We start from the raw sequence: 13,455 nt of genomic DNA on the forward strand, positions 1-13,455 counted from the left end.
ATCCATCACTGGCTACTGAAACGGATATGGAAACTCGTCAGGTGAGTGCTGCAGTCGCCAATATACATACCATTCACCCTTGGTTCAATTTGTCGTCGTCATATACCAAATTGTTACGCATAATCGCATACTGCACACGTTTTATACACAACACAAAACACAAGATACGTACGCAACCGTCAGCACCGTTTACCTCCGCTGCATTGTCGATTACACCCAAGTTCATCGAAGCAGCGAAAATCGTACTATGCAAACTGGCGCAGCAAGACGAGTTTTCATCGGAAATCCGACTACTGAAAATAGGAGAAACCGTGGGAAAACACTCACCTCTAAGACGGTTGAATCCATTTCTCGACGAAGAAGGAATAGTACGAGTGGGAGGGCGTTTGAAGCTTGCACAGCTTCCTTACCAGTCTAAGCATCCCATCGTGCTCCCCAAGAACCATAAGCTAGCTCATCTCATCGCAGTCCACTACCACGAAAAGCTTATGCATGGCGGGGGAAGACTATTGCTTTCCCAGATACGAGAGGAGTATTGGCCACTTGACGGACGACGTCTAGTGAAAGGAATAGTAAGGAATTGTTTTCGTTGCATACGACAAGATCCGTCGCTTACGCAACAACAAACGGGACAACTCCCTTACCAACGCATCACCCCAAGCCGGCCGTTCTCCGTAACCGGAGTGGACTACGCCGGGCCGTTTTACCTCAAACCAACACACAAGAGAGCTGCTGCCACTAAATGTTACTTGTGTGTGTTCGTGTGCTTTTCAACCAAGGCGGTTCACCTGGAGCTGGTTGGCGATCTCACCACTGCAGGATTCTTGGCCGCTTTGCATCGGTTTACATCCCGGCGCGGATTACCATCTGATATACACTCGGATAATGGGAAAAACTTTGAGGGTGCAGCACACGAACTTAATGAACTGTTTGAATTGTTTCAGAACGAACAGCTACAAAACGTCATCGCATCCAAATGTTCCGACTTGGGTATCACTTGGCACTTTACCCCACCTAAGGCCCCACATTTCATCTCTCTCAACTCTTTACAGGGCATGGGTTTCTCCGGAGCTACTTCGTCGACAAAGGCATCCTCGACGGCTCGCCAAACTGCCCGGTGTGTGAACACCAAGTGGAAGATGTCGACCACGTAATGTTCCACTGTCCACGGTTTGCTCGAACCCAACACGAGATGCAGCAGCAGAGCCACACCCGCTTGACGATACAAAATCTTGCAGCGGAAATGTGTGCCAACAGCAACACATGGGAAGCAGTCCGGACCGCCGCAAGGACCATCTTCAGAAACCTCCAAGTGAGATGGAATGAGGAAAGTCCACCTACGGCCAGACGGAGACGACAACAACGACGGCGGAACACGGAACAAACCGGACAGCAACAGCTGCCGCCGTGACCGCACCAAAGGATGACGACAACGGAAGCAGCAGCAGCAGCAACGAGTAACCAGAGCAGCAGCAGGAGCTAGACCCCACCGGAAGTAGCGGCTACGGACGGGCGGAATTAAGCAGCAGCAGCGGAAGGAAGGCACGAAGCAGCAGCAGCAGCTGAGACAACTAGGACGAATGACGCAGTAGCAGCATTGGAAAGCAGCAGCGCGTCAACAGGATGGGTGCATCGCACAAACGTTCCTGCATGGAGTACTACGCACATCAAGCGCATCGGCAGGGTTCGGATCAGGTCGAGGAGTGGTTTAGTTAGGGTCCCATCGGCTGCCGGGTCCGCTTCACGGGCCCAGCGTCACGATGAATCCCACATAACCCATCTCGGAGGGATTGGCTTGTAGCCGCAAGCCGCCCTTCGAGGTGGGTACCTTTTGAAGGTTCCCTCCCCGTTAACAAAAAAAAAAAAAAAAAAAAAAAAAAAAAAGGCCCCACATTTCGGTGGATTGTGGGAAGCCGCGGTAAAGACGGCCAAACGACATCTCTATCGGCACCTAGGCAGTTCGAGGCTGTCGTATGAAGGGTACTGCACCATTCTGCAGCAGATAGAAGCGGCAATGAACTCGCGTCCTTTGTTGCCGCTGACGGATGACCCGAATGATCTGGCGGCGCTTACTCCTGCGCACTTCCTTATTGGCACGTCGATGCATGCGGTGCCTGTTCCCGACTACACCCGCTTGAAGGCCTACACGTTAGACGAATTGCAGAGCTGGCAATTGCTTGTTCAACGCTTCTGGAAGCATTGGGCAACAGAATATCTGCAGGAGATGCAGAAGGATAACAAGGTGGTGAATCGTAGTGAGATAGTACCTGGCAGACTGGTCATCCTAGTGGACGATTCGCTTCCCATCACCCGATGGCCCCTCGCACGCATTGTCGAAATACATCCCGGAGAGGATCAGCTTACGCGTGTAGTGAAGCTGAAAACGGCGAAAGGTATAATTACGCGTCCAGTAACTAAAATTTGTCTGTTACCTGTTGCGAAGCCGTCTGCTTAGTAGCACGTGTAACTTGTTTTGTTTTCTTTATGACGTTCTGTCATGGGGGGGAGTATGTTGACGCGTAGACGTCAAGAGGGCCATTTGACGAAAGCCAGTTTCGTCAAGTGAGTAGTGAGAAAATAGTGAGTAGTGAGATGGTCTCTCACGATAGGAACACTCATGAAAAAACTTATAAATAGGGCTAGAAAAATGGAATAAATCCTCTTACATTTTGGAACCTCGAAAAACTACAACCTGTTTGGTAAATATCGCAACAAAAAATCGATCCGAAATTTCGCGAAGCTGTTCACCATCAACATCGACCAAAATCATCAACTTCAACCGAAATCTGTTGTTTCCAGCCAACTTCGACTAAAACCATCAACATCGACCAAAATCATCAACTTCAACCGAAATCTGTTGTTTCCAACCAACTTCGACCAAAACCATCAACATCGACCAAAATCATCAACTTCAACCGAAATCTGTTGTTTCCAACCAACTTCGACCAAAACCATCAACATCGACCAAAATCATCAACTTCAACCGAAATCTGTTGTTTCCAACCAACTTCGACTAAAACCATCAACATCGACCAAAATCATCAACTTCAACCGAAATCTGTTGTTTCCAACCAACTTCGACTAAAACCATCAACATCGACCAAAATCATCAACTTCAACCGAAATCTGTTGTTTCCAACCAACTTCGACCAAAACCATCAACATCGACCAAAATCATCAACTTCAACCGAAATCTGTAGTTTCCAACCAACTTCGACTAAAACCATCAACATCGACCAAAATCATCAACTTCAACCGAAATCTGTTGTTTCCAACCAACTTCGACCAAAACCATCAACATCGACCAAAATCATCAACTTCAACCGAAATCTGTTGTTTCCAACCAACTTCGACTAAAACCATCAACATCGACCAAAATTATCAACTTCAACCGAAATCTGTAGTTTAAAACCAACTTCGACCAAAACCATCAACATCGACCAAAATCATCAACTTCAACCGAAATCTGTTGTTTCCAACCAACTTCGACCAAAACCATCAACATCGATCAAAATCATCAACTTCAACCGAAATCTGTTGTTTCCAAAAAACTTCGACCAAAACCATCAACATCGACCAAAATCATCAACTTCAACCGAAATCTGTTGTTTAAAACCAACTTCGACCAAAACCATCAACATCGAAAAAAATCATCAACTTCAACCGAAATCTGTTGTTTAAAACCAACTTCGACCAAAACCATCAACATCGACCAAAATCATCAACTTCAACCGAAATCTGTTGTTTCCAACCAACTTCGACTAAAACCATCAACATCGACCAAAATCATCAACTTCAACCGAAATCTGTTGTTTCCAACCAACTTCGACCAAAACCATCAACATCGACCAAAATCATCAACTTCAACCGAAATCTGTTGTTTCCAACCAACTTCGACTAAAACCATCAACATCGACCAAAATCATCAACTTCAACCGAAATCTGTTGTTTCCAACCAACTTCGACCAAAACCATCAACATCGACCAAAATCATCAACTTCAACCGAAATCTGTTGTTTCCAACCAACTTCGACTAAAACCATCAACATCGACCAAAATCATCAACTTCAACCGAAATCTGTTGTTTCCAACCAACTTCGACTAAAACCATCAACATCGACCAAAATCATCAACTTCAACCGAAATCTGTTGTTTCCAACCAACTTCGACCAAAACCATCAACATCGACCAAAATCATCAACTTCAACCGAAATCTGTTGTTTCCAACCAACTTCGACTAAAACCATCAACATCGACCAAAATCATCAACTTCAACCGAAATCTGTAGTTTAAAACCAACTTCGACCAAAACCATCAACATCGACCAAAATCATCAACTTCAACCGAAATCTGTTGTTTCCAACCAACTTCGACCAAAACCATCAACATCGATCAAAATCATCAACTTCAACCGAAATCTGTTGTTTCCAAAAAACTTCGACCAAAACCATCAACATCCACCAAAATCATCAACTTCAACCGAAATCTGTTGTTTAAAACCAACTTCGACTAAAACCATCAACATCGACCAAAATCATCAACTTCAACCGAAATCTGTTGTTTAAAACCAACTTCGACCAAAACCATCAACATCGACCAAAATCATCAACTTCAACCGAAATCTGTTGTTTCCAAAAAACTTCGACCAAATCCATCAACATCGACCAAAATCATCAACTTCAACCGAAATCTGTAGTTTCTAACCAACTTCGACCAAAACCATCAACATCGACCAAAATCATCAACTTCAACCGAAATCTGTTGTTTCCAAAGAACTTCGACCAAATCCATCAACATCGACCAAAATCATCAACTTCAACCGAAATCAGTTGTTTCCAACCAACTTCGACCAAAACCATCAACATCGACCAAAATCATCAACTTCAACCGAAATCTGTTGTTTCCAACCAACTTCGACCAAAACCATCAGCATCGACCAAAATCATCAACTTCAACCGAAATCTGTTGTTTCCAACCAACTTCGACCAAAACCATCAACATCGACCAAAATCATCAACTTCAACCGAAATCTGTTGTTTCCAACCAACTTCGACTAAAACCATCAACATCGACCAAAATCATCAACTTCAACCGAAATCTGTTGTTTCCAACCAACTTCGACCAAAACCATCAACATCGACCAAAATCATCAACTTCAACCGAAATCTGTTGTTTCCAACCAACTTCGACTAAAACCATCAACATCGACCAAAATCATCAACTTCAACCGAAATCTGTTGTTTCCAACCAACTTCGACCAAAACCATCAACATCGACCAAAATCATCAACTTCAACCGAAATCTGTTGTTTAAAACCAACTTCGACCAAAACCATCAACATCGACCAAAATCATCAACTTCAACCGAAATCTGTAGTTTCCAACCAACTTCGACCAAAACCATCAACATCGACCAAAATCATCAACTTCAACCGAAATCTGTTGTTTAAAACCAACTTCGACCAAAACCATCCAAATCGAAAAAAATCATCAACTTCAACCGAAATCTGTTGTTTAAAACCAACTTCGACCAAAACCATCAACATCGACCAAAATCATCAACTTCAACCGAAATCTGTAGTTTCCAACCAACTTCGACCAAAACCATCCACATCGACCAAAATTATCAACTTCAACCGAAATCTGTAGTTTAAAACCAACTTCGACCAAAACCATCAACATCGACCAAAATCATCAACTTCAACCGAAATCTGTTGTTTCCAACCAACTTCGACCAAAACCATCAACATCGATCAAAATCATCAACTTCAACCGAAATCTGTTGTTTCCAAAAAACTTCGACCAAAACCATCAACATCCACCAAAATCATCAACTTCAACCGAAATCTGTTGTTTAAAACCAACTTCGACCAAAACCATCAACATCGAAAAAAATCATCAACTTCAACCGAAATCTGTTGTTTAAAACCAACTTCGACCAAAACCATCAACATCGACCAAAATCATCAACTTCAACCGAAATCTGTTGTTTCCAACCAACTTCGATCAAAACCATCAACATCGACCAAAATCATCAACTTCAACCGAAATCTGTTGTTTCCAACCAACTTCGACCAAAACCATCAACATCGACCAAAATCATCAACTTCAACCGAAATCTGTTGTTTCCAACCAACTTCGATCAAAACCATCAACATCGACCAAAATCATCAACTTCAACCGAAATCTTCTATTTCCAACCAACTTCGACCAAAACCATTAACATCGACCAAAATCATCCATTTCAAGCGAAATCTGTTGTTTCCAACCAACTTCGACCAAAACCATCAACATCGACCAAAATCATCAACTTCAACCGAAATCTGTTGTTTCCAACCAACTTCGATCAAAACCATCAACATCGACCAAAATCATCAACTTCAACCGAAATCTGTTGTTTCCAAAAAACTTCGACCAAAACCATCAACATCGACCAAAATCATCAACTTCAACCGAAATCTGTTGTTTCCAACCAACTTCGACCAAAACCATCAACATCGACCAAAATCATCAACTCTTACCGAAATCTGTTGTTTCCAACCAACTTTGACTAAAACCATCAACATCGACCAAAATCATCCATTTCAACCGAAATCAGTTGTTTAAAACCAACTTCGACCAAAACCATCAACATCGACCAAAATCATCCATTTCAACCGAAATCAGTTGTTTCCAACCAACTTCGACCAAAACCATCAACATCGAAACAAAACATCAACTTCAACCGAAATCTGTTGTTTAAAACCAACTTCGACCAAAACCATCAACATCGACCAAAATCATCAACTTCAACCGAAATCTGTTGTTTCCAAAAAACTTCGACCAAAACCTTCAACATCCACCAAAATCATCAACTTCAACCGAAATCTGTTGTTTAAAACCAACTTCGACCAAAACCATCAACATCGAAAAAAATCATCAACTTCAACCGAAATCTGTTGTTTCCAATCAACTTCGATCAAAACCATCAACATCGACCAAAATCATCAACTTCAATCGAAATCTTTAGTTTAAAACCAACTTCGACCAAAACCATCAACATCGACCAAAATCATCAACCTCAACCGAAATCTGTTGTTTAAAACCAACTTCGACCAAAACCATCAACATCGACCAAAATCATCAACTTCAACCGAAATCTGTTGTTTCCAACCAACTTCGATCAAAACCATCAACATCGATAAAAATCATCAACTTCAACCGAAATCTGTTGTTTCCAACTAACTTCGACTAAAACCATCAACATCGACCAAAATCATCAACTTCAACCGAAATCTGTAGTTTAAAACCAACTTCGACCAAAACCATCAACATCGACCAAAATCATCAACTTCAACCGAAATCTGTAGTTTCAAACCAACTTCGACCAAAACCATCAACATCGACCAAAATCATCAACTTCAACCGAAATCTGTTGTTTAAAACCAACTTCGACCAAAACCATCAACATCGATAAAAATCATCAACTTCAACCGAAATCTGTTGTTTAAAACCAACTTCGACCAAAACCATCAACATCGACCAAAATCATCAACTTCAACCGAAATCTGTTGTTTAAAACCAACTTCGACCAAAACCATCAACATCGACCAAAATCATCAACTTCAACCGAAATCTGTTGTTTAAAACCAACTTCGACCAAAACCATCAACATCGACCAAAATCATCAACTTCAACCGAAATCTGTTGTTTAAAACCAACTTCGAGCAACACCATCAACATCGACCAAAATCATCAACTTCAACCGAAATCTGTAGTTTAAAACCAACTTCGACCAAAACCATCAACATCGACCAAAATCATCAACTTCAACCGAAATCTGTTGTTTCCAACTAACTTCGACCAAAACCATCAACATCGACCAAAATCATCAACTTCAACCGAAATCTGTAGTTTCAAACCAACTTCGACCAAAACCATCAACATCGACCAAAATCATCAACTTCAACCGAAATCTGTTGTTTAAAACCAACTTCGACCAAAACCATCAACATCGACCAAAATCATCAACTTCAACCGAAATCTGTTGTTTAAAACCAACTTCGACCAAAACCATCAACATCGACCAAAATCATCAACTTCAACAGAAATCTGTTGTTTCCAACTAACTTCGACTAAAACCATCAACATCGACCAAAATCATCAACTTCAACCGAAATCTGTTGTTTCAAACCAACTGCGACCAAAACCATCAACATCGACCAAAATCATCAACTTCAACCGAAATCTGTTTGTTATGTCCAAAAAATCATTATATCACAACTATGCTACGCGAGCGTAGCGTTCTCGAGTGCACCAGCTTGTCGTTCTCGAGTGCGCGCACGTGATCCAAAAAGTGTTATAAAAGGAGGAGCGAGGGGCGAGGAAGATTAGTGTTCGGTCTGAAGTGGAAGCAGCAGCACCGGTTCAGCAGCCCGCTAGCCCCAACGAGGAAGACGCTCTCTGGCTTTAGGCCCAACGAGGAAGACGCTCTCTGGCTTTAGGCCCAACGAGGAAGACGCTCTCTGGCTTTAGGCCCAACGAGGAAGACGCTCTCTGGCTTTAGGCCCATCGAGGAAGACGCTCTCTTGCTTTAGGCCCCAACGAGGAAGACGCTCTCTGGCTTTAGGCCCATCGAGGAAGACGCTCTCTGGCTTTAGGCCCCAACGAGGAAGACGCTCTCTGGCTTTAGGCCCAACGAGGAAGACGCTCTCTGGCTTTAGGCCCATCGAGGAAGACGCTCTCTGGCTTTAGGCCCCAACGAGGAAGACGCTCTCTGGCTTTAGGCCCATCGAGGAAGACGCTCTCTGGCTTTAGGCCCCAACGAGGAAGACGCTCTCTGGCTTTAGGCCCATCGAGGAAGACGCTCTCTGGCTTTAGGCCCATTGAGGAAGACGCTCTCTGGTTTTAGCCGCAACGAGGAAGACTCTGGGCTCGCGCAGCAACAAGGGGACTCCCAGGCTTTCGAGCCAAAACACAAAAAATAACACAACGTAGGGAGAAGTAAAAGTTCAAGTGAATAAATCAGTTATCCGTGACAAAACATTGGTGCGTAGTGACCAGGATAGAACTGGCAGTGAACAAAAGCTATAGTGGACAATAGCAAGAACTAGTGATCGTTACTTACCTGTGAACTGTGTTACCTGTTACTTAGCGACTAAGTGCTCATCTTATACCTCTGCGAACATTCGAGAAGCATCACAGCACAGGCATCACAATGAGCGAGGAAAGCCGCATCAAGGTCAAGAGTACCAGACTCGAAAGGTATGTAATATCACTACGTAATATCGAAAGCTTTGCTAAACGGTATAATCCAGAACAAAAACACCAAGTAGTTGATCTCTTAGAGAGGTTGGAAAAGGTGTTTGAACAATTTGAGTCAACTAGAGATGATTTGTGTGATTTGGCAATCTCAAAAGAGCTTGAGACTTCTACGCGACTGATGAGTTCCGAAATGGAGGAACTATTCTTCCAAACGAAGGCTATCTTAAAACAGCTTATTCCTGAGCAGGAAAAAAAGGAAGAAGAAATGGAAGAAGTTTCAACGCAATTGAAAGGAATAAAACTCCCAACCGTAAAATTACCAGAATTTGATGGGAATTATAAGACATGGCTTACCTTTCATGATACCTTCAACTCATTGATACATTCGTCCGATAAGATTAATGTAATACAAAAATTCCATTATCTTCGAGCCTCCTTAAAAGGAGAAGCTGCAAGTTTGATACAAGCAATCGCCATTACTAGTGACGGCTATGAAATAGCATGGAAAACGCTCGTTGAACGATATTCAAACAAGGTCTTATTAAAGAAACGACACGTGCGAGCTTTGTTGCAAATCCCAAAGGTTGTTCAAGTTAGTGAGGAAGGTCTTCGCAGTTTGGTAAACGATTTTCAACTGCATTTGCAAATTCTTAAACAGCTGGGTGAAGTTATAGACGAAAAGAGTACCATATTAGTAGAAATACTAAGTGATAAATTGGATAAAACTACTCTAAAGGCATGGGAAGAATCCATCGCCCCAGAAGAACAACCTACTTGCACGAAAATGATCGAATTCATTAAGCGGCGTGCAAGCATGTACGAAAGTTTGGGTATCAACGCTCAGCCTTTAACTTCTTTGCCCATAGAGCGTAAAAGGGTCACGCAGGAGCGTAGAGTAGCCGCTAACACTGCAACTACTAGTGTAGCGAAATGTGCTTCCTGTGGACAAAACCATAAGCTGTATCAATGTCCACAGTTCAACACCCTAACTGTAGGCGAACGACGAGATATAGTAATGAGAAAACATTTGTGCTTTAATTGCCTCAACGAAGGTCACAATATCAAAAATTGTCCTTCAAGATACAGCTGCAGGAATTGTGCACAACGACATAACACGTTGCTACATATTGAGGCACAAAGACCATCAGAAGTCGTACAAAGAGCAACTATTGCTACCATGAATCTAACGTCCACGCAAACTGTAAAACGACCAAGTTTTACAAACGTTTTTCTATCAACTGTAGTGTTGAACGTTATTGGCCAGAATGGCGAAAAATATCCAGTTAGAGCGCTTCTGGATAGCGGATCCCAAATAAGCGTTATATCAGAACAAGTATGCCAACATTTACGCACGACTCGCAGGCCGGTAAAGGCTTCCATTGGTGGTATAGGCGGAACATTATCCAGTGCTCGTCACGAGATAACGACCATCATCGAATCGACATGTGGCTCTTTTAAGACTGTATTGGATTTTACCGTGCTTACAAAAGTTACACACGAAATTCCGTCGATACCATACACGAACCTAGTTTGGCCTATTCCACCACAATTACAGCTCGCCGATCCACATTATAATATCCCGGGTCGTATAGACATGATCATCGGTGCGGGTATCTTCTACAAGTTATTAAAGGGCGGACGATTCAATATTCCCAATTCAAACATATCCTTAGTAGAAACCGTCTTCGGCTGGATCGTAACTGGGTTGGCAACTAAAAACGATTCTTCGGATAGCCCGAATGTGACATGCAATATGACAACAGTTGCAGACATCCAACAACAGCTACAAAAGTTTTGGCAAATAGAGGAAGTAGAAGACAGAACCATACTCACGTCGGACGAAAAAAGATGTGAGCAGTATTATAATAAAACAACCGTCCGTGATAACCTTGGGCGATACATGGTGAAGTTGCCGAAGCATCCGGATTGGGAGCAGATGATTGGGCACTCAAAATTAACAGCGTTGCGACGATTTGCGTCATTAGAACGAAAGCTTGAAGCTAATGAACAGCTCAGAGTTCAGTATAACACCTTTATGGAGGAATATATTTCGCTTGGTCACATGAGTTTGGCTACGAACGACAGTGATTCGTCTACAAATTACTTTCTTCCACATCATCCAGTCATAAAGGAGGCTTCCACCACCACAAAGCTTCGAGTAGTTTTCGACGGTTCAGCGGTTACTACTACTGGAAAATCACTCAACGATGCATTATTAGTTGGTCCAGTAGTGCAGGACGATTTACTGAATCTCGTGATACGCTTTCGCAAATTCCCTGTCGTTCTAATAGCTGACATAGAAAAGATGTATCGTCAGGTGTTAGTACATCCTGATGACAGATCATTGCAGCAAATCTTATGGCGCTTCAGTAAAGATGAGCCCATTCAAAGCTATAAGTTGAATACTGTTACCTACGGCTTAGCACCCTCCTCCTATCTCGCAACAAGAACGCTACTGAAACTAGCAGAAGATGAAGGTGAAGCATTCCCGTTAGCCGCGCATGCCATCAAGAATCAACTTTACGTTGACGATCTTATCGCGGGTGCTGATGACGTTGCTGGTGCTATCCAGCTGAGAGATGAACTAAACGCGCTTCTTGAGAAAGGAGGATTTAAGTTCAGAAAATGGTGTTCTAATTTGCTTCCTGTGTTGGATGGTCTTTCTCCGGAATTGCTGGGCACAAAATCTTCGAAGTGTTTCGATATCGCTGAAACTATCAATACGCTCGGTATCCGTTGGGAGCCACAGGCTGACAGGTTTGGTTTCAGCGTTCCCGATAATATCAAGGCTGAACCCTACACTAAGCGCAACATTCTATCTGCAATAGCCAAACTCTACGATCCTTTGGGATTAATAGCTCCGGTAATAGTACAGGCAAAGATACTGATGCAAAGTCTTTGGGTGGTAGCTTCAGATTGGGATGAAGAAATTCCTGATCATATGCAAAGAGCATGGATTGAATTTTGTCAAAAATTACCCACCATATCAAGGTTCAGCATACCAAGATTTGCATTTATACAACACTTCGAACAAATTGAGCTACATTGTTTCGCAGATGCATCCGAGGCTGCGTACGGGGCCTGTCTTTACGTCAGAACCGAAGACAGCAACGGCAATGTTTCAGTAAGTCTGCTGGCTTCGAAATCCAGAGTATCGCCATTGAAACCACTCACCATACCTCGTCTAGAATTGTGTGCCGCGTTACTTGCTGCTCGTCTGCATGATAAAGCAAAGAAAGCATTGTTAATGCCGGTTAATCGAACCTTTTTCTGGTCCGATTCAACAGTGACACTACATTGGCTACAATCTCCGCCAAGGACGTGGAAAACTTTCGTGGCAAATCGCGTCGCCGAGATTCAGGAGCTAACTCAAGCAGGAAAATGGCAGCATGTCTCTGGAAAAGACAACCCGGCGGATCTTGTATCCCGTGGTATAACAGCAGACGAACTAGTTGAAAGCGATCTCTGGAAGAGTGGTCCATGTTGGTTAAAGGAGCCAAAATCATCCTGGCCTCAGAACATTACCTCCACGTCAAATCTAGCTGAAGGTGAAAGAAAATCCAGCAGTGTTGCCTTAGCTGTACAAACTAAAGAGCCCAATGAAGTTTTTCTACGGTTTTCCTCATTCTCAAAGTTGGTGCGAGTCATTGGTTTTTGTTTACGGTTCTTCAACAATTCTCGCAATCCGCATCAGAAAATAAAAGGCAACACATTATCCGTAGATGAATTACATGGAGCAAAGATTGCATTGATCAAGATTGTGCAGTCTGAAACCTTTCCTGAAGAACTGCAATACTTAAAGAATGGAAAGCTGGTACCTCGAACCTCGCAGTTAAAACTACTCGGCCCATTTATCGACGGCCGTCGATATCGTGTTGGCGGCCGGTTGCAGCATTCAGAAGCATCCTATGATGTTCAGCATCAAATAATCATTCCTGGGTTCCATCGTTTCACGCAGGCGCTATTAGCGCACAAACATCGGGAGTACATGCATTTAGGAGTAAACGGGTCTTTGGCCGTTGTACGGGATGAGTATTGGCCTATCAACGGCAAACGAGCTATTCGCAGTGTCATACGGAACTGTTACCGATGCTGCAGATCCAACCCTCAACCCATTCTTCAACCTGAAGGGCAGCTTCCCATTGGACGAGTTACTCCTGCAAGTGCTTTCACTAGCACAGTGTTACATTTGTGTGTTTGTGTGCTTCAGCAC

General features: G+C 43.0%; 1 protein-coding gene across 1 annotated transcript; it reads left to right on the forward strand.

Moving 5' to 3' along the window:
• The first annotated feature begins 2,014 nt into the window (after positions 1-2,014).
• LOC125774186 (uncharacterized) lies at positions 2,015-12,370 on the forward strand. Its single transcript, XM_049444518.1, has 3 exons — positions 2,015-2,393; positions 10,733-12,147; positions 12,299-12,370. Exons 1-3 carry the CDS (start codon positions 2,015-2,017, stop codon positions 12,368-12,370), a joined length of 1,866 nt encoding a protein of 621 aa, XP_049300475.1.
• The last annotated feature ends 1,085 nt before the right edge of the window (positions 12,371-13,455 follow it).

The sequence above is a fragment of the Anopheles funestus genome (assembly GCF_943734845.2).
Source record: "Anopheles funestus chromosome X unlocalized genomic scaffold, idAnoFuneDA-416_04 X_unloc_9, whole genome shotgun sequence".
NCBI classification, from domain to species: domain Eukaryota; kingdom Metazoa; phylum Arthropoda; class Insecta; order Diptera; family Culicidae; genus Anopheles; species Anopheles funestus.